This window comes from Dasypus novemcinctus, chromosome 3 (assembly GCF_030445035.2).
Source record: "Dasypus novemcinctus isolate mDasNov1 chromosome 3, mDasNov1.1.hap2, whole genome shotgun sequence".
NCBI lineage: Eukaryota > Metazoa > Chordata > Mammalia > Cingulata > Dasypodidae > Dasypus > Dasypus novemcinctus.
In genome coordinates, this window is record NC_080675.1 from 177223165 (window position 1) to 177247869 (window position 24705).

Consider the following 24705-nt stretch of genomic DNA (forward strand, 5'->3'; position numbering starts at 1 on the left):
CTAGGGGTGGTTGGCTCAGGCCACGAGTAAGTCACAGTTTGTTAGGAAAGATGGAGGTGTGGAGAAGAAGGCTGAGGAGTGGTGAAGAGGGAGTTTCGGTCTCAGCCAGTTTTGAGAGGGGTGAGGAACCCCCCTTAATCTCTGAGCCTCTGTTTCTTCATTTGAAAATGGGGATCATAATACTTGCTTCCCTGGATTGTTGTCAAGGTTAGACATTTTATATAAACTTTTAGTACAGTGTCTACCATATTACACCTACCATGTGATGATGATGATGATGATTACTACCACACCTGAATGTAATTTCAATCCCAGTGATATGGACCCCAATGGTACGCCCAGGACGGAGGGTTGTTTGCCACAAAGAGTTTGGAAAGGCTTCAGAAGGCAGTTGTAAGTTGTATCTGAGCCAAGTCTTGACGTTTGAATAGTAGTTGGCCATGGGATTGTATCAGAAATATATTCCTTTTAATAAATTTATCCAGAAAAAGTACATTGTAATAGGACACTCATTAAAATATTGGAAAATTCAATTAACAAGGGTATCCTGTGACCCCTGAAACTTGGGTTTTCAACCTTAGAAGAAACTCAGGGGCGGTGGACTAGGCCCAGTGGTTAGGGTGTCCGTCTACCACATGGGAGGTCTGTGGTTCAAACCCCGGGCCTCCTTGACCTGTGTGGAGCTGGCCCATGCGCAGTGCTGATGCGCGCAAGGAGTGCCCTGCCATGCAGGGGTGTCCCCCGCGTAGGGGAGCCCCACGCGCAAGGAGTGTGCCTGCAAGGAGAGCTGCCCAGCGCGAAAGAAAGTGCAGCCTGCCCAGGAATGGCGCCGCACTCACGGAGAGCTGACACAGCAAGATGATGCAACAAAAAGAAACACAGATTCCTGTGCCGCTGACAACAACAGAAGTGGACAAAGAAGAACACGCAGCAAATAGACACAGGAACAGACAACCAGGGTGGGGGGGGGGAAGGGGAGAGAAATAAATAAATAAATCTTTAAAAAAAAAAAGAAACTCAGTTTTGTCTTACCAGTGTATCTTTCTGGTTTTGTTTTGAAGAATTCGTCAAAAAGAGAATTACTCAATTTTGTTTTAATTTCTTTCTTGCTTCTTTTTAAAATTACTGTGGTAATCTCTGCTCATTTCTACTTCTTTTATAAAATGCCCCATTTCTTCCAGGGAATTTATCTTTGTGTGTGTGTGTGTGTGTGTGTGTGCGTTTTCTTTCTAGTTGATAACAAATACTAACCATTCTGTCATTCATGCTGCAAATATTTTTATCCATTTTGTTATTTTCTCCTTAATTTTTTATATGTTTTTGTTTTTTGGGGGGATACAGATGTTTTAAAATTTTAATAGTGAAATCTATCAGTCTTTCTTTTAGGATTTCTGTCTGGTTTCATTTTAGGAAGTCTTTTTGGAGATTGTATAAAGTCATTTTATCCTAGTATCTTATGTTCTATTTTTTAATATTAAAATATTTAATCCTTTTTAGATTTATGTAGATTTATAGGGAGGGAATCTAACTTTTTATAAGTGATAGCTGGGTATGTTCCGTACTACTGAGTGAATACCTTCTCCCTGCTGGTTTGAAATGTCACCATATTCATGGTCTAAATTTTTGCATATGTTTGGATCTGTTTCTGGACATTTGGTCTTTCTCATTGATCTTTTTGCTTATGCTGACATTAGTGCCATAGTGTATTGATTAATACAGCTTTATAAAAGCTCTTCAGTGCATTTTAATAGCTGGTAGGATAAGTTCTACCCTATTATTCTTATTTTTTAAAAATTTAGCTGCCTGTTTTTAAACATTTATTTTTGGAAATTGTCTTTAAAATCTTTGTTCCTTTCCCTCAAAATCCCATTGAAATCTTGATTGTAATTGTGTTAAATTATAGTAGAGAAATATGTATTTCTCCATTCATTTGTGGAAATGGATTTCTCTACAATATTCGGCCTTCTCCAGGAATGTGGTATACTTCCCCACTTATTCAAGGCTTTTTCTGTGTCTTTGTAAATATTTTCACTTTTTGTCCTATTTTTGCACGTTTCTTGTTAAGTATATTCCTAATTGACTAATATTTGTTGTTGTTACTGTGATTGGAATTTTTTTCCATTATATTTTCTACTTGGTTATTTATAAGAAAGACATGCCTGGGAAGCTTCAGCTGAAATTTCCAAATGGAACCAGAAGTTTAGGTACTGGGGCAGGGATTGAACCTGGGACCTCATGTGTCGGAAGCCAGCTCTCAACCACTGAGCCACATCGGCTCCCCTGTGTTGGTTTTTCCATTTGCTTGTTGTTTGTTTTTTTAACTTTAAGGAGGTACTGGGAACTGAACCTGGGACCTCCCATGTGGGAAGCAGGCACTCAACCACTTGGGCCACATCTGCTCCCGAAACCAGAAGTCTTTGAAATAATTTAAAAGTTATTGTCTTTGAAATTTTCTTAAGTTCAGTAAAGTGAAATATTAGAAAATGTAATCTTATGAGAAACTTTCATCCTTGATAATGTGTTTCTAAAGTCAGGCATCAGTACTAGTTTTTTTTCAGTCAGCTATTAATATTTCTCAGCTGGGTTGAGTAGTTTTCCCAGTTTCCAGCAGATGTCAGTATTTTACAGATTTATTGGTTGGAGGTGGTAGTTTTGCCCCTTTAGTCTCTTTCATGCATATACGTTTTAGTCTTAATTAGCAGACTGGGGTTATTTGAGCTGGAAGGCATTTTGGAGGTTGTCCAGGTTAGACTTTTCATTTTTAGGTGAGGGGACAGGCTAGATGGGAAATGACTTGTCCAAACTCACATAGCTGCAGAGCGAGGCCGACGCCCAGGTTTCCTGAATCTTAGTCCAGTGTTCTTGTTTCTGAAAGACTGTCTGAAAGATGGTTAATAGGTACCAAAATCTGGAAAAGCAGATGCTGTTCAATTTTTTTGTTTAAAAATTCTTTATGAATAAGATGCTAGATTCATAAATCATAATAATAATTGGGCCTATCTGACTGCAAAACAGCTGACTTTTTTTTTTCACTTCACTGTAGAGTTACTGGTTGTGAAAGTGACCTTTGCTATACAGTGTCCTGTTCTGCTCACTGCCCTGGATATAACATCAGGAGCCATAGATGGCCAGAAGAATGACTGCCACCACCTTTCTCCATGGCCCATTTGCTTATGTTTGAGAGAAATAATATAAACCACTCAATTCCACCAATGTCAAAAAATACTAACAAGGAATCCGTAATCTTTTCCAATACGTAATCAAATAATAAAAAAAATTTGTTTATTCTACATTATGGTCAGGGGAATCGGCAAAAAAATTGGGGAAACAGGGATAAAGCTTTAGAAAAAATTATGAAGTGGGCAAAATGCCACTGGCAGAGAAATATCCTTCCATTTAATCACCTGACTCCACCTGTTGGAGCCTGCTCATGCATAGGTGGACGCCTTCTGGGGTGCCTGTGACAAACTCGGGGCTCACTGGAACGGGAGTAGCATAGGCCTGTGTAGGCAGGTGTGAACGTGAGGGAAGTAACTCTGCATTGAGCCTTAAAGCAGGCGTAGAGTTTACCTTGGGCAGGAGCATGGAAGTTGGAAGGAACACCTGCAGGACGCAGGAACTTAGAGTAGTTATGTGTAGAGTTTAAGGTCAGTCAGAGGAGCAGCTAAGACTGAGGGTTGGTTAGGGCTGGTTTAGTTTCAGACTTCTCTGAATTGGAGGTCAGAGTATAGAGACGCTTTTTGAAAGATTTTTAAACTTAAAAAAGTTGCAAAAATAGTACCGAGAGGGTCTGTGTGCCCTGCACCCGGCTTCGCTCGGTAGCAGTGTCTTCCGTAACTGCAGCGCAGCATCCTCACCAGGAAGCTGACGGCGGTGCCATCCAGACAGACCTTACTCAGAGTCACCAGTTTTCACAAGGCCTCGTTCATGTGTGTGTACTTGTGTGCGTATTTCTCTGCAGTCTTGTCACAGGCTTAGGCGGTGTAACCTCTCACAAGACCTAGAACTGTGGCATCACAAGGGAGCTCATTCATGCCGCCCCTTCTATAGACTGAAAAGCTCCAGAGGAAATCCAGTTTTTTTTTGGATGAGAGGGGGTGTGGCCTCTGTCCAGAGTCCAGGGACTTGTTTGCAGCCCAGAGACCTGGCCAGTAGAAGCCCTCCCAGGCTGACCTTCTCACAGATCATGGAGAGCATGTGGGAACGCAGGCAGGTGTGTATAACACGCGCTGTAAGGAGTGAAGCTGCCCAACTAAGGAGTAGTCTACGGAGAGCTTTTAAAAATGGCAGAGAATGGCTCACTGTTTCCTTTTTTTGTTTTGACTCCCCAAGTTCCCTTGTCCTATGACTTCCTTACATCCCCGGGGAATTCTGCTTTTCCTGGAGACTCCGCTCACATGCCGGATGTCCCTGGTCTTCCCCTGACTTTCCACTAGAAGACTGATCCAGGCTTCCCTGGCTCACCCTGAAGATCGAGTCACTGCCTCCCCGGCACGGAGGTTTTCTGAGCACAGCCTTAGGGACCCTGCCAGCCCCCCTGCTCCCCTTTAGATGGTTCTGCCAAGAGAACCAGTCGCGGGCCCTGCCAATGCCCGGGCGCCCGGGGCCGGCCCATGGCTGTGCCTCTGCTCAGCCAGCTTTCCTGTTTTGTTTTGTTTTTCTTCTTGCCGGTCAGTTTCTGTGCCTGGCCTTCCTCCGTGCCTCACCGTCCTCTTCTTCAAGGCCCCCCTCATCCTCTATGACCTTGACACTTAGAGTATTCTATCTTCATGGCATTATTCTACTTTTACAGCTATTTAATTTCCTATTTTTAGGAACTTAGCAGTGAATTTTTATCTGAATAGATTGTTAGATCCTGGAGGGATGGGAGAGTGGTTTAGCTCCATGTCCTCTGTAGTTCCCAGGACCCAGTCTTCCTCATAGTAGTTACTAGAAATGACTATTTTTTTTGAGTTGATAACACTGGATTTCGATTGAAGTGGAAATCTTGAGGAAATTTTTTCTGCTTCCTTTTTCCTGTCAAGCTGAGCAGGTGTTTCACCTATCAGAAGAAGTTTTATTGAAGCAGATAACAAGGGTGGCTGGAGTCAAAAAGGGCTTGGAACTCACTGGAAAAGGACATTATGTAGAAACTAGGTACTATTATTTCAAAATAATTGGTTACTTTATCTTAGGCCTGCAGTAATAGGATTTGTTACAGATGGTTCGAGGCTCATATTAGCCAAGCCCTGAGCCCTCCTAGGCTTAGAAGAAGAAAGCTAGCAGAAGAAATACAATGTACTGAGTACTTTTATTTTAGTTAAATTTACTGAACCAGGAAGGTTGCAGGACTTTCAAGTGCTCATTTAACATCTTGCTAAAACAAATGGTGGAAGCCAGGGATAAGTTTCTATTTCGCTAATCTCTTAAGGCTCAGGAAGCATGCAGCGCTAAAATTATTTAGAATAATGACTTTAAAAGCTCATCTTCCAAAAAGTGAGAAAAATAGTAATAGCTCAAAAAGCACCCTTGTATTACTATATCTGAAGAAACTGTTCTTCATTACTCTCAAGAGTAAGCCAGGTTTTTTTTTTTTCTTTCTTGTCTTCTTGAGTACAAGCCTGTGGTGTAGGATGGGTGGCCCTCCACATTCTTCCCCCAGATCCTAATTTATTTCTTAATTGTCTTACACAGGTAAACAAAACATTGTCCCTAAAATTCTCAGAATCACTAAGCTTTGATTCTAAAGATATATGAAATATTGAAGAGTTCTATCTTCCCATTTTATTGTTCTGTGATTTCTTCTCAGCTTTACTGTCCTTTTTTTTTTTTTTTTTGGTTCATCTGACTATTATTAATTACAGTGAAATTATTCCAAAGCCAACATCAGAATAAATGCAACATTTAAAAATGCCATTTGGTAAAGCTGTTGTTGCAGATCCTATTTTCTTCAAAGCATTTTTTCCATATCTGCAATAAAAGCAGTCTGATTCTTTTTTTCCCAATAAGATTTATTTTGTTAAATATCTGCTAAGATAGGATAAGTTGAACTATAGGTTTTTTAAAAAAATCTTATTGTAGATGCTCTAAAGCATGGTCAGCAAATATTTTTTCTGTAAAGAGCTAGATAGTAAATATTTGGGACTTTGTGTGTCAGAATATTTTTCACAACTACTCAAGTCTGTTTTTGTAGTGTAAAAGCAGGACATGGCTATGTTCCAATGAAACTTTATTTACAGAAGCAGGTAGTGGACCAGATTTGGCCCGTGGGCCATCTTTTGCCTACCTTTGCAGTAAAATATTGGCCCCCCCCTTTTGAAAATTACCATATATACCACACAAAGTTTCCCATACTAACCACTATTGTGTACAATTTAGTGATATTAATACATCCACAATATTGTTACCAACACCACCATCCATTACCAAAACTTTTTCTTCACCCCAAACAGACCCTCTGTGCCCATTAAGAAGTAACTCTCCATTTCCACGTCTCCCACCCCACCCTAACTCCTGGAACCTGTAATCCACTCTCTGTATCTATGTATTTGCTTATTTTTGATATTTCATATAAATGAAATCACACAGTGTCTGTCCTTTTGTGCCTGGCTTATTTTACTCCACATGGTGTGGCATGTGTCAGAACATCATTCGTTTTTGTGGTCAAATAATATTCCATGGTATGGATATGCCACATTGTGTTCATCCATTCATCTGTTGGTGGATACTTGGGTTGCTTCTCCCTTTTGGCTATTGTGAATGATGCTGCTGTGAACGGGAGTGCAGGACCCCCACCCCCACCCCCTCCCTTTTTCACGTCCTCAGCACCTAGCTGGCTCTCTTTCATATAGGAGACAGTTGTACTAGTTGTTGATGGTGATGAGGCTGATTAGGAAAATATAAGCCATTCTTTGGTAAATGAAATTATAATTTCCTCCCTGCTTATAATTTTGGAGTTATTTTCTAGACAATATTCTAACCTTAAGGTATAATAGAAAACACATTTACGACAATAGCTAACATAATTGAAGTATTATACATAATTTTATATTACATTATACATAATTTGAAGTAATACATCTTCAAAAGAAGAATGGCAGTTATTCTGAGTAGTCATAAAATATTTCTTTTTCTAAAAGAAAATAGTTTTGTTCTAATTATAAAGCTATATAGAGAAGTACAAAGCAATATAGAGACGCACAAAGACGAAAATAAAAATAAACTCAAATCCCCAAACCCAGTGGTAAGCACTGATAATAACCACGTTTAAACCTCATGCTGGACCTCTTGGCCCTCCAGGATTCCTGTCTTCCTTTCCCACGTGCCCAGGAAGGTTGAGCGGCATGGAGTACATCACCCGGGGCCCTAGCCTTTTGGTTTCTGGTGGATTCGCCCAAAAGGAGGCGCCGGCAGGAGACAAAGGGTGCGGGAGAATGTGGAGGAGTGTTTGTCCTGGGGACTGCTCCGCCCCTGTGCCTTGGCTACCAGTAGCACAGGTCTTTCGGTGCCTCTGGTACCTTCAGGCTTAGGGGCGGCAGGGCTCTAGCCATTGCTGCCTTTGAGCCCTGACCACTTTTGGTCCATGTATTAAACTTTTCTCACATACCCACTTTGCGGATGCCATCTCTTTCTCAGCACAGTCCTGATCTGATTGATATAAATGCTGTATCAAGTTTTATTCCACCACCAGAGCACATCAGTAGAGCTTTTTCTGTCTGCTTTTATTCTCCAGATAAGAAAGAATTTCATAAGAGTTTTTGCAAGACTGTGCAGTTAGGAGCCAGAAAACCTGAGTTCCAATTCCAGCCCTGGCCTTTACTAGCTTAGGGCTTTGGACAAATTACATCATCTCTTTGAGCTTTGGTTTTCTAATTTGAAATGAGAAGATAAAAATCTCTACCTCATAGGTCTATTTGGAAGATTATGTGAGGTAAAGTTTGTGAAAGTTCTTAGCACAGTGTCTGGCACATGGCTTTTTAAAAAAATCAATTTTATTGATACATATTAATAAAGCATACAATCCATCCGTGTACACTTAGTGGTGTTTGGTCTAATCACCTAGTTGTGCATTCATTACTTCAATCATTATTAGAGCATTTTCATTATTCCAATTAAAAAAAAAAACTCTACCCTTTAATAATCACCTCTTAATCTCTCTATGCTACCCCCGCTGTACATAGCTGCTATTCTGTTTCCTTTTCTCTAGTTTATTTGTATTTATATTCTGTATAGATGGAGTCAAACAATATGTAATACCTAAAATAATAAAGGCTAAAATTTTTATAAACAAATCAGTTTTATTGATTCATATTAATAAAGCACACAATCCATCCAAACTGTGCAATCAATCATTTTTGTTATAATCACATAGTTAGGCATTCAACACCTCATTCATTATTAGAGCATTTTAATTATTTCAATAATAATAATAAATGAAAAAACAGCAGACAAATAGAAAATTCTTCACCTCTCAATCTCTCTATGCTACCCCTGCTGTACATAGCTGCTATTTCTGGCTCTTCTTGCACAATTATTTATCTATTTATTAAGCAGTTTTATTGAGATATAGTCCTATACCATATGATCTATCCAAAGTGTGGAATCAATGGCTTTCAGTATAATCTCAATGTTGTGCGTTCATCACCATAAGAATTTTTTGAATAATTTTATTACTCCAAAAAGAAAAACTCCATACCCCTTAGCAGTCCTTCCCCAGCCCTACATATCCACTAATCTAACTTCATCTTTATAAATTGATTTATATTTACATTTTGTATAAATGGAATCATACAATATGCGGTATTTTGTGTCTGGGTTCTTTCACTTTGTAAAATGTGGGTTTTTTTTGTCTGATATTAACATCTTGCAGTATTAACATACATTTGTTCAGTTTCAAAGAAAAATTGTCTTATATATGCAATTTTATCTATATTCATATTTCACATGTGGTTTAACTATGCTATACAGTCCCATATTGTATTTTTTAGCTTTCCTTTTAGTAATATACATGACCTTAGACTTTCCCTTTAAACCACTTTCAAATGCACATAATAGCACTGCTAGTTACAAACCTTAGGTTGTGCTTTCACCTTTTCTGTTCATTTCCAAAGATTAACACACCTCTTTTTTACCAGTTCTGCACAAGGAAGCCCATTCTCTAACCTCATTCTATTTTGTGGTGACCCATATTCAAGTTATTAACTCCATGAGATTAATAATATATTTCATTATAGTAGTGCATTCATATACTATTTCCCCTTTTGTGTCTGGCTTGCTTCACACAACATAACGTCCTCCAGCTTCATTCATGCTGTTATGTGCTTCACGACTTCATTTCTTTTTACAGCTGCATAATATTCCATTGTGTGAATACACCACAGTTTGTTTATCCATTCTTGATGGACACCTGGGTTGTTTCCATTTTTTGGCAATTGTGAATAATGCCGCTGTGAACATGGGTGTACAGATGTCTGTTCGTGTCACTGCTCTCACTACTTCTAGGTATATACCTGGTTGTGGTATGGCACATGACTTTTAAGTGTTGGAAGAGATTGTAAAAGAGCAACTCCAATTTCCTTGTTTGTAAACGGATAATGCTCCAAATACATGATGACTTCTTTGTAAAGGGAAAGACACTTTGTAATAGGGGGAATCCTTTCCTATCACACCTGTATCTCTCCCTGCATATTTCAGAGAGCCAGCCTCACATCCTGCCCTACTCAGGGGCTGAGCATCTCTTAAGGTCCTCTCCCCTGCACATTTCTGTGTGACAGCAGGTGGTGGTAGAGCACTGGGCCCCCCTTGCAGGTAGTTGGGCTAATAGGTAATCTACATAATAACTGTATTTAGTATTACTGTTGATAGCTCAAAAAGAAATAACTTCCAGAGTCAACAGAAAAAGAAAAGTTACTATTCCTAGCCCTACTATACTAACAGCGTTTCTTAAACACTTACTATAGGGTTTTATGCACTTCCCTTTATTTATTTATGTAGTCATCCTCTAAAGTATAATAGGTTCTAGTGTTATTCCCATCTTAAAGGGAAGAGAGCAAGTTTTAAGGAGAGACTAAGTAACTGGATTCATGTTTGTTAGCTAGTAACTGGGCATATGGGATTCCAACCCTGGCAGTCAGCTCAGCTGCTGTGCTGCTGTGCTGCCTCCGAGCCTCTTGTTCTTGACATGCCAGGAGGCTGATAGTTTTAAAGGATTTCTGAAAAAATTGGTTGTATTTGAACATGGTAGAAAACTAAAACCGTACAAAAGGGTAGAGTGAAAATATAAAGTATCCTTCTCATCCAAGTCCTCCTGTTCCCCAATCCCTTTCTCCAGAAGCAGCCATTGTTTTCCATTTCTTTTATAGCCTCTCTGAGACATCCTTAAAGGAGTGTAGCAGAATTTATAGGTAGCAAGGGGTGATTGGTCTTTATAGTCCATTTTAGCTCAACTTCTCTCCTGTCATCCCTGATAATTTTCTAGGCTTTCTGAGTTATGTAGGAGGAGGGTTTTGGTGGCGAGATCCTCAGGTGCTAAGTCACTGAATGCTAGTCAGGTTTCTTTTTCTTTGCTTTCAATTTTACCTGGAGGAATCTAAGTTCCTGTCATCTCCTACTTGCTTCGTTTAAACACATAGTCACAGAATCGAATAAAAGCCTTGGACTCAAGATGGTTTTAAATATAAGGCATACAGACATTGTATTATATTCAGAATACGTCACTGGTTGATTTAGCAGAATGACCTGCCATTCCCGGGGAGAGTAGGAGATGGACTACCTTCCGTGGCACTGGAAACTTGTCCCCAGCTCTTATGACAAATACAGTCCCTGTATTTTGATGCAAACATTAGTACCTATCTTAAAAGAAAGGATTTTGTAAAAGCAGTGCAGATGCACTCCAACACGTGGTAATCGTCTTTAATAGGTGATTCTTACTGCAGTGTGCTTGGTTCCTCGTGAAGATTCCTAAATGGCAAATATGTTGTGACCAGTCATAGCAAAGGAATAAAGTGCATTTACAATGTAATTTTTTAAAAAGAACTAGTCATCTGTATTAGGTTTCATAGATGACTACTCCTTAAATACGTTGTGGATTTGCAGAGAAATATATATTCTTAAAACCCAATTTTTATATATGGTCAGAAGTTGAATTTATTTTATTACTGCCGTCGTAAAAGTGGTTTTGTTTATTACACTCTGTACTGTTTTACTATGAAGAGTGATCCAAGGGGGTTGTGGTTCAATCTGTTCTTTGAAGACAACCGTAATGCATTCAAAGCACAGAGTATTGATTTTTTGAGAGTTCTGCCACAAGGGCTATCATGAATTTCTGGTTCTATATTTTATGTCAGGATTTCAACTTCTTCAAGCTTTAGAGGTGTGTTGGAGGAGAGTGCCTGTGTCTCTATAATCAGCCACAAGGCCTAAGGAGTTGGCATGTAGAAATTGATTAAGCTGAATTTAGTATTAACAACTTAGAGACTCTGCATCCTAATATTCTTATGCAGGTTGGAGGTGGAGGCAGTTAACCTGATATTTCATAGCTCGTGAGTGGCTGTGCTGGAACTCAGCCTGTCTAGAGGCATGTACACTCAGCTGTGTGCTCTCCCGCCTCCAAGGAGCTTGTCGCCGGCCCTCTGTCCTCCTTCCCTCTGCCTAGCCCACTTGTACCTTTTGGCAGTAGGCAGTCTGCCTTGGTGAATCTTGCACCTGCGGCAGCAGGCCTCAGGCTCAGTGCTTATGAGCTGAATGGTTGACCTCTCTGAGCGTGAGATGATAGTCGGGAAACTCAGAAATGTGTCCTAGGGACCATGCAGTCCATCCTTTACTCACATTCCTCCTTTCATACAAATAGAACTGGGCCCAACGTCTGCTCCCAGAAGACAGAGGAAAGGATTCCCCCTTCTTACTGGGCCGTGGGCGTCCTTAGAGCATAGGAAAAGAGCTGCTCGCCCAAACTGCACGGACAGGGAGGAGTCGATAGGAGTTTAACTGAGGTTTGTTAGGACTGATATGCCTGGACAAGTTAATGAAAAGAGCAGGAGCACCCTACAGTCCTGAGAACTGCAGGCACGGGCCAAGGCTCCCAGGCAGGAGGTAGGGGTGGGGCTGTGGGACAATGGGTCCAACTGTTAGTGGGTATTGTCAGAGCATAGTGAGAGAGTCATTGGAGAGGTGACAGGCATGAGACAGTCATGGGTTCATGTGCCCAGCTAAGGAAATTGGAGATTTTCTTTAAGTGGCTGTGACTGACTGAAAGTTCTGCAGTAAGGGAGCGTCACGATGAAGGCCTCCTGTTAGGGTGGACTGGGAAGGGGGCACTGTGGGTGGGATAACCAGGTGGACCTGCAGGAGAAGTGGCATGGTCACAGTAGCGGTTGGCAGCAGGGCACAGGGGTATTTGGAGAAGTCGCTGCTGAGGCAGGCAGCTTCTGAAGGGAGTCTGGGGGAGACATGGTCATAAAAACAAGTCGGAAGGAAGAAGGAGCACGAAATGGAAGTATGAGCACAGCACATGTGAAAATGGGTTAAGACAGGGGTTCTTCACCTTTTTTGTTCCCTGGATCCCTTTTCCAGTCAGGTGAAAACCAGGGACCCCTTACTAAGTCCACACTGTACTGTGGATTATTTAATAAATATATCACACCCACACCAACACGTCCCCACAAGAATCATGTTGTTGTTTTTTTTTTTAATTTAAATTCAAGCTCACGGACCCCTTGTTAAGAACCCCTGGGTTAGGACAAATATTGTTTGATCTCACCAACATGAAATAATCAGAACAAGCAAATTCACGGAGCCAGAAACTGGAATACGGGTTAGGTCACCAGGCAATAGGGCGGGGCGCGGATGAGGAGTTAAGGCCTCAGATGTCTAGAGGTTCTAGTGTGGATCATAGAAAAGTCTTGGTAGTCGATGGTGGATGGTTGCACAACATTGTGAATGTAATGAATAGTTATGGATTATGTATTTGACTGTGGTTAAAAGGGGGGATTTTTAGGTTGTATATTTGTTAGTAGAATAAAGTTTTTTAAAAATCCGTGAAACAGCTCAAAGTAAACATTCAACCATAAGTTAACCATAAGCTAAACCATGGACTTTTAATAGTACAGCTTTTAAAATGTGCTGTCATCAGTGGTAACACATGTTCCACGCCAGCGCAAGGTTTTAATAAGAGGGTAGTAAATGGGAATTCCGTATTTGATGCGTGATTGTCTCTAAACCCACAACTTCTCTAATAACTTTTTAAAAAGTAGATTAGAAAGCACTACATGACTCCTGGCTTCTGAGGCTCATTATTTTCAACTCTCTCTTCATTATTAGGGCAAGGAGAGTCCACTGGCTGAACTGATTATATTCCAAAAAACTCAGGGTCAGGAGTTTGAAGGCAGGGCCTGTTGAGAGCGTCAGGGGCCTGGTTGCTGCCTTCCTGGCCAGAGTTTAAAAGGATGTTTTGTGAAGGTGAAGGAATCCTCAGTGCCTAGCTCAGCATTTCATTCTCAGAAATAAAGAACAGCATTTATAGAATCTCCTTCCCACATTTTCTTTCAAGGCCTACTTCTTGTCTTTTTTTGGGGGGGGGGATCAGTGAAGATTCTGCAGCTCAAGATCTGTCCCCATCTCTCCTTACCACAGTGCTTCCTTAGTTGCCAAATCTTTTTTTTTTAATTTCTTTCCCCTTCCCTTCCCACCCCGTACCCCCCAGTTGTCTGCTCTCTGTGTCCATTCACTGTGCGTTCTTCTGCATCCACCTGTATTCTTGTCAGCGGCACCGGGAATCTGCATCTCTTTTTGTTGCGTCATCTTGCCGTGTCAGCTCTCCGTGTGTGCGGCACCATTCCTGGGCAGGCTGCACTTTTTTCCGCGCTGGGCGGCTCTCCTTACGGGGCACGCTTCTTGCGCGTGGGGCTCCCCTACGCGGGGGACACCCTGTGTGGCACGGCACTCCTTGTGTGCATCTCTGTTTGAACCCTGGACCTTCCATGTGGTAGGTGGACGCTCTATCCATTGAGCCAAATCTACTTCCCTAGTGCCAAATCTAATAGCTGTTTTACTGTCCTTCCCTTCCTTGTCTTCTCTGCCACTTTTGACGGTTTCCACTCTCCTCTCCTTGAAACTCTCTTGTCTTATATTCTGTGACAGGGGTTAGGAAACTAGGGCCTGCAGGTCCAATCTGGCCCAGTCTGTTTTTGCAAATAAAGTTTTATTGGCATCCAACCACCCCCATTCATTTGGGTTTTGTCTATGGCTGCTCTTGTACTGTGTGTCAGAGCTAAGTAGTGGTGACAGACCATACAGCCTCCAGGGTCTAAATTATTTCCTCATCAGGAAACGTTTGCTCACCCTTGTTCTGTGACATGAACTTTTCCCTGGTTTTCTGCCTCCTGCTTGGCTGTCCCAAACCCTGGAGCAGAGAGAGCAGGGATGATCCAGTTCTAGGGTGAGGTCTTCTAGGGTGAGGTCGTGAAAGCTCTGGTTCAAAATTGCCTGCAGTAACGAAGGATCTCCAGCCCTTTCCCTGCCGGCTCCTTCAGGAAATGGTAAATAACGGTTGTTAATTAAGAAAAAAAATGCTCTTGTAATAAATGTAATTACCATGTACGGGCACTGTGCTGAGGAGTTTACAAGCATTATCTGGTTTAATTTTCATGACCATCCTTGTGAAGTAGGTACTGTTTTTAGCTCTATTTCACAGGTGAGAAAATTAAAGCACAGAGAGGTTAGTAGCTTGCCCATGGCCACACAGTTAAGAGAGAGCCCAGGACCCATGCCCCCACCCACCACACCAGCCCTCCCCCAGAGGGCACTGCTGCTTCAGGGCCAGCAGGAGAAGATGGACGAAGTGGGGCTGGAGGAGTTTTCCAAGGGCAGCCTTGGAGTTTTTGTTTTTTGTTTTTAGCTTTGGTTTTCAAGTGCACAATTCCATTAGAGCCCCAGCAAGGCCTGGAGACAAAAGCGCAGCGAGCCATGACTCTGCAGCACCAGCTGGCAACTTCCAGGGAGCGCTTTCCGAGCAGTGCTGCCGCCTTGATGCAGCAGGGCCTCTCTGATCCGTGTCACCGCCTCTGCTAGCAAGGACCTGGGAAGCAGGGACCCCCGGGAGAGAGGACAGGAAGGACGGCCGCCCTCCTTGACACTGTGCTGATGACAGCGCCCTCCACCAGGGAGCCCTCGGGTGAGAGGCGCGCCAGGCCGCGGGCGTGGACAGGAGGGTGTTTCTCCGCCCGCCTTCCTTTCTGAGCAGACCCTGTGGTCTGGCAGAGCAGGCCTGGCATCTGCCTGCCAGTGAGCGCCGGTTGAGCGCGGGCGGGGCGAGGGACCCACAGGGACGCTGCTCAGCCAGTACGTGGTTTCCAAGCCCTGTCCCCCCCCTTTGGGGAGGGAAGGCGTCCCTACAGTGTTGTGTCAGTGAGGTGCCCCTGGCGTGGGGGGGGGGCGTGCCGGGCACAGGGAGAGCCTGAAGGATGCAAAGATGGGTGCAGTGGAGCCAGACGTGCACTGTCTTCCAGAAAGCACTCGCATTTACCAAATAGCAGGAGCAGACCAAGAATGGGGATCCAAGGACGTGAAGCCGGTGGCAATAGGTGGCGGCCCATGGGTGAAGGGAGCCGTGGTGGCCTGTGGGAAGGGCCCCCCCACCATCCCAGGCACAGAGGCAGGATCCCTCCAGTGAGGGACACTTCTGAGCCCCTCGCTGCTGGACAGCCCCGAAGCCATGCTCTTTCTTGCATCGTAATTGCAGAGCTCACTTAGGCAGCTGTGCAAATGTTGTCTTCTTGTCCCACGGCGTGGCCTCCCTGAGCCCACCCACAACAGCTCTTAAAGCAGGGGGCCGCTCTGCGAGGATCGATGCATGCCGCAGGTAACGCACTGTGCGAGGATCGATGCATGCCGTAGGTAATGCACTGTGTGAGGATCGATGCATGCTGCAGGTAACGAATGCACTGTGCGAGGATCGATGCATGCCACAGGAAATGTCCTGGTCTTCCAGGTTACGTTGGCCTAGACGCCTATTAAAGTCAAGCATGGAAGATAACTTGGGAGAATTGCGGCCCTTGAGGAAATGGGCTGGCTGGTGGGGCCAGCAGAGGCAGGCACAGTCGGCGTAGGACTGCAGTGAGAGCTTCATCAAAGTTCCAGGAGGACTCCAAAGGATTGAGCGAGACGGTTCTATGTAGATGGGCATGGGACCTTTATTTTCTCACCTTTCTGTTTCCTTTCCTCGCTCCTCTCTCCCCACTGCCTAGACGTGGATTCTCTGGAATTCTACTTCTCTCCTGTGTATTGACTCCCGTGAAATCCCCTTGTGCCTCGTGGCCTCCCTTTTGCTTTTTTGCCTTTGCCTCCCAAATCCCCCAGCTGCAGCCTGAGCCACTGCACACGGGTGCCCCCTCTGTGCTCCTGCGCCTCCCCCTTGGTTCTGAAATAGCCTCGGATCCCAATCGGACACATCCTTCAACACCCAGGTCAATTTGACGCCCCTCCCGAGTCCCGTCCCCCCCGCCAGCACCCAGCTGGGGTTCTGTCACCACTGACGCCTCCAGGCCTGCTGTTCGATGGGGTGGGGGCAGCTGGCAGAGGTGCTGCTTTGCCTGGGTGTGGACGCTAGGTGCATGTGTATTTCACATTCACTGCGGGCAGGCGCTGTGGCTCTCCATAGGACTTGGCAGAGCCCCTTGCCTCCCTGCTGAGAGGCTTGATATAGGACAGGGTGTGTGAGTGTGTGTTCTGGGTGTAGGAGAAAAAGCTGAGCTCTGAACCTAGAGGGCCCCCTGGGAACAGGGAGGGGACACGGAGGGAGCCAAGTGCCCGGGCCAATGTCAACACCAGGAGAGGTGGACGACCCAGACAGGGCCAGGCAGGAGAGACCGATGCCAGGGGTGAGGATAGACAAGCAGGTTTCCAGGAAGGCCGTGCTGTAACCGAGATGTGCCCTGGGGACTTTGGCAGGTGGGGCTTGACAGGTGATGCTGGGAGCCCAGGGCAGTGCTGCAGGGAGTCAGGGCAGCTGCTGGCAGCAGGGCCAGCCTCCCCGGCAGCCTGAGCAGCTCCACTCCAGACACCCAGCTCCAGACAACCGACAGCTCCGACCTGTGTGTTCCTGCCGGGGATGCCGTGTGAGGGGTGCATCATGGCTCAGCAGGAGGTCACACATAGCCCCCGGGATAGCCTTTGGGAAGTTGAGGCCGGGGAGAGGAAGCCCCTGCGTAGCACGCCCGGCTGGACGGGGAGCGGGGCCCTTTCCTGGTGCTGGTGTGTCTGTGCCCTGCCCGGGGCTGCGGGCCTGGGCCTCAGGACATTTCTGCAGACCCTCCACCTCTGACCTTGACTGCCTTCTTCAGGGACTCCGCCCACCCTGCGAGGGAGCGGGCTGCGGGGGGCGGGGGGATCCTGTAGCCTTCCACCCTGCGCTGCGGCAGCTTGCTCTGTCCTGCTGATGCCCGGGCCAGTTCCGGTGCCTGTGAAGCTTCTTTCCAGACAGACCCCACCGTGCACCTTTGGCATGTGTCTGAGCAGGTCACAGCCTGCCCCAAGTCGGGGAAAGCTTGAAATCCTGCTGCTGCCTCTCCAGCAGGAGGGGAATGACCAGGGAGCAGGGCGGTCAGTGCCACTCGTCCTCGTACCCTTCCTGCTGGCAGGCTCTGAGGACGGCCCCCCCCTACCCAGCTCCTCCCTGCCCTCCCCTCCCTGGGACATTGGTTCCCAAGCCTGGCAGGTGTTTAGAAGCACCTGGAGGCTTAAAAATGGTTCTTACGGCTTATCCCTGGAGATTCTCCTTAATTAGGTGTGGATGGGAAATTTGGCATTTTTATACACACACGACAGAACTGCTAAAAGGATGGATGATGGAATTACTGAGCTAACTTTTTATTTCCCTTTTTGTGTAACTCTGCACTTACTGGATTTTCTTGAGTGAACATATATTATTTTAGAAACGAGAGTAAGAACCGATGTTATTAAAAAGAGAAGCCAGCTCATGCCAGGAACCAGGCACCTTAACTCTTCGGTTTGCTCCTCTCTCCCACAGGGGGCCTCGATCTCATCTTTGTGCCTGGTCTGGGGTTCGACAAAGAGGGCAACCGGCTGGGGCGGGGCAAGGGCTACTACGACGCCTACCTGAAGCGCTGCCTGCAGCACCAGGGGGTCCGACCCCACACCCTGGCCTTGGCTTTCAAAGAGCAGATTTGCCTGCAGGTCCCAGTGGACGAACATGACATGAAGGTGGACGAAGTCCTCTACGAAGACGCCGCGGCGTCTTCAGTTCAGATGACGGCGGCCAAATAACTCGTGGTTTTCCTTGTCGAAAAATAGCTGCAATTGTACATGAATGTGAATGTGGGCTCCATTTTCTTGCAGTGTAATTATAAAATATCCAACAGAACTGTCTTTAAAAATCAGTACAAGCGTGTATGGCAGAATGTTCATTAAAAGGGAAAATACCATCCTATGGTTTTAACTTCCTGGTGTTATTGTGCCAAGTTGATCTTTCTGCTTTGCAGTTTACATTGAAGTTTTAGGAGGCTGCAGCAGGATCAGAGAGTGTGGGAAGAAGGTAAATTCCTTGGGAGCTGATGCCACTCTCCCGCCTGTCACAGGCCTGGCCAGCCTCTGTGGGGCTTGTGGAGACTGGCTGGCAATTAATTGGTTTGTTGATGTTTGCTCTGAGTACAGAGCTCCCCTACTCTATTATACCACTTTTATGTTTGGAACTTTGTAGCTTTTTTGTTGGTATTTATGATTTAAAGACTTTAATTCAACTGATGGGTCCCCGACTGTCATTCTGCATGTCAACCGCTTAGAGTTTAAGGTCTGATATCCTGTAAGTCAGAAGGGGTTTCCATGTATTGTGGTTTCTGTTTTGGAAATGGAATTTGCTGTGGGCTGAATGTTGGCAGATGGCATCACAGCTAGGGAGTGGTGGTGTTGAGGGGGAAGATTTGGTTATAACCCAGGAGTCTTCCTGGAAGCTTCTCTCCCTCACACGCCGTGTCCAGCCTGCCTGTTGATTTTGCCTCCAGAATGGCCCTTACATCTGTTCTCTCCTTCCATCATCCTGTCCCCATTGCCCTGTCCCCATCGCGCCTTTTGTTCAGGCACTCAGCGTTTCTTAACTGCACCTCCGTGGCATCCCCACCTTCACTGTTGCCTCTCCAGTTCATTCTGAAACTGTAGTTTCAGATCAGCAGGAAGCTGATCACGAAACACCCTGCCTGGACCCTTTGGGTGGTTGTGCAGCGCCAACCAGGTGAAGGCCACATACCCTCCTTTGGGTGCAAAACTCTTGAAGATGGGCTGCCCACCCTTCTTTTTAATATTTTTCTAGCTGCTTCTCCCCCCATTCTGTATTCCCACAGGCATCGCTTATCCAAGCTCACGTCCGGCTCTGTAGGCTTGGCAGCCTCTGCCCCTTGCACTTGTGAGCATGCCTTTTCTCTCTGATTGAAATGCTCTTGGCTCATTTGTTCACCTGGAAAAGTCCCATTTCTCCTCCAGACTCAGCTCATCTCCACTTTCGCATGCAGAGTGAGTGTTTCTCTCATCTAAGCACCGCTGACCATTGTCTTCCTCATCATAGTGTCCTACTTACCTGTCATTAGCTGTCACGCTGTCCCCTTCACCAGACCATGCACTCCAAAGAGCAGGGGTGGTCTTTATACTTCTAATACTTAGCAGACACCCAGGCGTACAGTGAGTGTTCAGTAAATTTCTTTGAATGAATTAATTGAATACATGCAAATGTATCATTTTTATTTTAAAAAAACATGAATCCCTTGTTCTTTGGAGAATAGCATATGATTTGATGTTTTATGCACAAAAGTAAAAATAATTCAAACCTGTCAGTTAGGCTTATAGTGCAATGTGAAATGGGAGTAAAAGAGAATTTCTACAAGCTATAAAACTGCATTACTGTGTTGGCTAAATCGTGAGTGTATTTCAGTTATTAGGTTATGGTGACTTAAGACAGCTGACACCTCAGTCGGCCTGGGGTGGGGAAGCAGTGCATTTCCTAAGCCGCTGCAGATCTGGAACTAGCCCTGCTGCCTTTAGAAACTACCACCCAGCCCCTCAAGTGCGGTCAGAATGCAGTCGACTGGCTGGGAAACCCAGGGTGCCAGGGCCCTGGGGAGTCCCCGGGCCTCAGGGGCTCTCAGCGGGAATGAGAGCCCTTCCCTCCTAACAGGAATAGGTGGTGGTCTCTGGGCGTTAGAGGGAAGAAACCCTGACGACGCAGCGGATGACGGCCTGGGGCCTGGGGCCTGGGCCAGGGCATGAGCGGCGTCTGCAGCCAGGCCTGGCACCCAGGAAGTGGGCCCTCCCGGGCCCAGCGACACGAAGCAGGGATCGTGCGGGTGCCCGTGAGGGAGCGTCTGGGAGAGGAGTGGCAGCTCGGGCTGAACAGGGGCAGACCTGACGAGGAGCCTTTACCAGCTCTTAGTTTTTGGAAGTAGAAATACACCAGAACCCCAACGTACATTTTTCATGTTTGCATTCTATAGAACTGTCCTCAGTTTAGCTAGAAAGGAAACTACGTGAAGCTTCAGTCCATCTAACAGGTATCAATAAAAACAGTGCACATTTCATCAGTCTCAATAATTAATATATTGATCAGTATGTCTAGGTATGGCTGGTTTGGTGCAGAAGTCCAGTTCCTGGTCTGTTCTTTTTTTTTTTTCCTTGCAGAAATCATTGAAATTTAGTTGCTCACATTGCCTTTTAATCGTATATTTACATGCTTATTTCCTCCAATAACCTAAAATTCTAGTTAAAGTAGTCATTCCATCAGGGGCTAGACTTAAATAGCTTTTCCATAAACCAGGTTTTTATTTTAATTTTTAGGAGGTGTTGGGGATTGAACCCAGAACCTTGTATTTGGGAAGCAGGCGCTCAACCACGGAGTGACACCTGCTCCCCTGCTTTTATTTTAAATATCAGATACTTTTGTATCTTCTCTTTAACATCTTCCTTCTTGTAGCATGTAGCAGTTTGATATTGTTTATGAATTCCAAAAACAGATATTGGATTTAATTCCAAAATAGAGATTTTAATTCCAAAAATAGATATTGGTTTGGAAACTGGTCTGTTCCTCCTGGTGTGTTAAATTGTTTTAGGGTCAGAGGTTTCACTTTTACTTGATTAAATAATGGTTAAGGCTTTGATTGGGCCATGGCAGTAGGACATTGAGTCCCTGCCCACCAAAGGGTGGGGGCTCAGAGAAAACACAGGGCAGAGGAGGGAGTTGGAGTTTTGGGTGCTGGAGCCCCAGGAAGTAAGCACACAGAAGAACACAGGAATAGAGACAGTTCCATGACACGGCAGAGGCCAGGGAAGAGAGAGAGCCTGATAGTCCACAGCTGACTTGTGGAGAGACCAGAGCAGCTAAGCCAGGAAGAGAAATGAGCCCAGGGAGGAGCTGAGCCTTGTCCCAGCCTGCAGCTGATGCTGGAAGAGCTGGGACCACAGAGCCTGAAGAGGAAGAGGAAGCCTGAACCCTCGCAGCCGTCGGCAGCCATCTTGCTCCAACGTGGCAACAGACTTCGGTGAGGGAAGTAACGTTTGTTTTATGGCCTGGTAACTATAAGCTTCTTCCCCAGATAAAACCCCTTATAAAAAGCCAGCTGATTTCTGGTACTTTGCATCAGCACCCCTTTGGCTGACTAATACATAGTGATACTGTTGGAAACATCTGTCCTACCCACGCACCCACCCTGAAAAAAATTTGTTCCTGTGTTTATTTCTTGAGATCGTCAGGAATGTTTTCTATATGCCAGCCAGTAGCACTTCCTGACAAAAGGTTGCCTCAGTTATTATTATTTTGTATTGTTTTGCAAGTTTTATTCCATCCAGATTGCTGTGGCAGGAAGAGCTAGTGTTTTCTGAATGGTATTTTTTATCTTTGGCTATGAGGGAGAAAATTTTTAAAAGTTTTCTAAACATTTCTAAACACTTATGATTATATTTAGTGAACACTGTTTTGACAGTATTAGAGTTGGATCTTTTGATTTTAAATATTGCTGAAAACACGTCTAGATGTGTAAGCTCTGTTAATCGTGGTGCCTTCCTACTTCCACGAGCTACTATCACAAGGTGTCATACATATGGAGAACAAGGGTCATCGCTGACCGTGCTGGGTATAAATCCCTACTTCAAGACCTTCATGATAAGTTCAATTTTTTTGGTAGATTCCCAGGAAAATCTTATTCCCCTCCCATGTTATATGATTGAAGAATAGCTTGTACCAGGAGCCAGAGCATCAGCTATGACTGTGCTCGCTGCTCACTTGGGCTTGCATTATTAGAATTATTTTTGGTGTGCTGTTTCTTTGCAGGAATCTTTTTAAGCCACTTGTCCATTTTAAGAGGGTTAGTTTGGTAAAAACGGGGTACTAGAATAGGCAAATCCTTGTGTGCTGGCTTGGAGTTACGTACCCATGTTTACCTCAGGGAAAATGTTCTTAATCTTCATCTGTTCCTGTGTGCATGAACCATGGTAAATGGGACCTTTTGAAGATGTTATTTTTAGGTAAGGTGTGGCCAAGTGAGTCAGGGTGAGTCGTAAGCCTGTTACTGGAGGCGTTATAGAGAAGACCACCAGGGAAGAGCTGTAGAGAAAAGCTGGGGGTCAACAGAACCCAGAAGAGAAAGAAGACACGGCTGTGGCCTTGCCATGTGAGGGAAAGACTGAGGGCCAGGCGCTGGCAGCCAGCCCCAGGACACCAGTTTCCAGGGAGAGCCTCGCCCACCTGGTGCCTGGTGTTTGGTCTTCTCCTAGCCTCAAAACCAGGAGCCAATAAAGTCCTATTAAGCCAACCTGCTGTGTGGTATTTGTTTTAGCAGCTAGGAAACTAAAGTACCATTTAACAGGGAACATATGAAAACTGCAATACCTCTCATTATTCTGAAAGCAAATAAGCACCTCCTCCCACTTGTGTCAGAGTCATTTTCCCCCCAGCACAGCTTGCATATTGGCCCTGACATGGGACCTGCTGACATGCAGATGGAGTAAGGGGCCAGGGTCAGTGTCAATGTACATTTTAACTTTTAGCAAAGCTTAATTTCTTGTCTTTCAAAGATAAAAAGTAAATATACGTTCACCTTGTCCAGCCCCTGGGGTGTTATCCCATTTGAAGACGTGTGTTCCTAACTGGATGGAGAGAGGGTCGAGTGCCTGGGCGCCAGGCTGACCCACCGAGCGACCGCTTGCGCAGCAGGGCCCCTGACGTCAGCAGCGCCTCCTTTCCTGCGTTGACCGTGGATGTGTGTCTGGCCTTGTGCTTGGTTCTGGACTCCCCCGGATTCTCCCGTTCTGGTTCCACGGTCCCAGCACCATCCTCCTTGTCTTCTGCCTGAGAGCTGTGGTCGGGGCTCTTTGTCTTGCCCGCAGTGTTTGAGGAGAGGGAGTAACTACTGGGCGTAGTACCTTAAGAACCCTGTCACCTAGGAAACGGCCGTCCTTCCCTTGGGTCTTTTCCTCAGACTTCCCTAGTGGAATAAGATTCACCCTCTGGACACATCAAAGGACTCCAGACACTAGGTAATTTAGAAACACTTAAGGAAAAAACCCTCTTCTCCCCTTTCCATTTTCTCTTGCTTTCCACTATCATTTGTAGCTGTTTGGGTTTTTTCCCCCACTTAATGTTGTAGCTTATTGTAACAACGACCACCACATCAATACCAGTGAGTAAGAGATCTAAAGGAAAACCCCCTATTTCCCACCGTTTTCATCATTAAGTGCTCTGTGGATGCTGGGGAGCAGGTGTGGCTTGAACAACTGAGCACCTGCCTCCCACATGGGAGGTCCTGAATTTGGTTCCCAGTGCCTCCTAAAGAAACCAAGCAGACGATGAGCAAGAAAAGTGAGCAAAAACAACAAGCAGACAGTGAGAAAAAATACAAAAAATATTAAATTGTACATTTAAAATGTGTGAATTTTAAGGTTTGTGAGCTATATGTCAATAAAATTATTTTTAAAAAAATAATTTAAAAATCCAACAGTTGTGTCAATGGTGGGTTAGAACCCAAAGAGTTCACTCCTGCAAATGTTGAACATGTGGTCTATCACTGACAATCTCTTCAGGGTTGAAATGCAAGAAGCGTTTTTTAATCTCCTCCCAAGGTTAGGGATAGAGTATTTTTCTGAAGGTCTGAGTTGGGATACTTGTGGATAGTGATGCTATAGAATAGCTACATAGCTGTAGGTCCTAAGTATTTGCTTTTCCTCAAATCTAAGGAGAGGATAATAAGTGCTACTACCTATAATTATACTTAATATGAGAACCAAACATTTTTGTGATCTATGTATCTTAAAAAAAGACAAAAAATAAAAAAAAAAAAAGAATCAGTGGATGGTGGAGATTAATTATCTGTGTGACCATAGCCTCCAGTCTGCCCTCTATACTTCCATATGTTATTTTAGTAAAACATAATTCTGACTGTGTCATTTACCTGCTCAACAGCTTTTGATGACTCTTTATTGCCCACAGAATAAAGTCCATCCAAACTGTTAACACACATGTAGGACCTTTTCCAGCCTCTTTCTTGTACATGTGTACGCCCCTTATTCCTTCCAGACCAATCGTGCTGGTTACATCAGAATCCAATATGCTGAATAAGAACTATGTTTCTACAATGGGATTTTAGGACAAGCCTACAACAAGAGAGTTGTTAGCAGATAGTGGGTGGTTCTGGAAAGGGAGGTCTCAGGGTGTTCTATAAAGTGCTTATCAGACTTTAC

General features: G+C 44.7%; 1 protein-coding gene across 3 annotated transcripts in view; it reads left to right on the forward strand.

Annotated features, from left to right (window-relative positions):
• Nucleotides 1–18430, forward strand: part of MTHFS (methenyltetrahydrofolate synthetase) — a 42245-nt gene extending 23815 nt beyond the window's left edge. For all 3 annotated transcript variants that reach the window (XM_071214386.1, XM_058294766.2, XM_004480667.5), the window contains exon 3: nucleotides 18002–18430. In XM_071214386.1, coding sequence (XP_071070487.1) covers nucleotides 18002–18258 — 257 coding nt within the window. In that variant the 3' untranslated portion in view covers nucleotides 18259–18430. The remainder of the gene's footprint in view (nucleotides 1–18001) is intronic.
• The last annotated feature ends 6275 nt before the right edge of the window (nucleotides 18431–24705 follow it).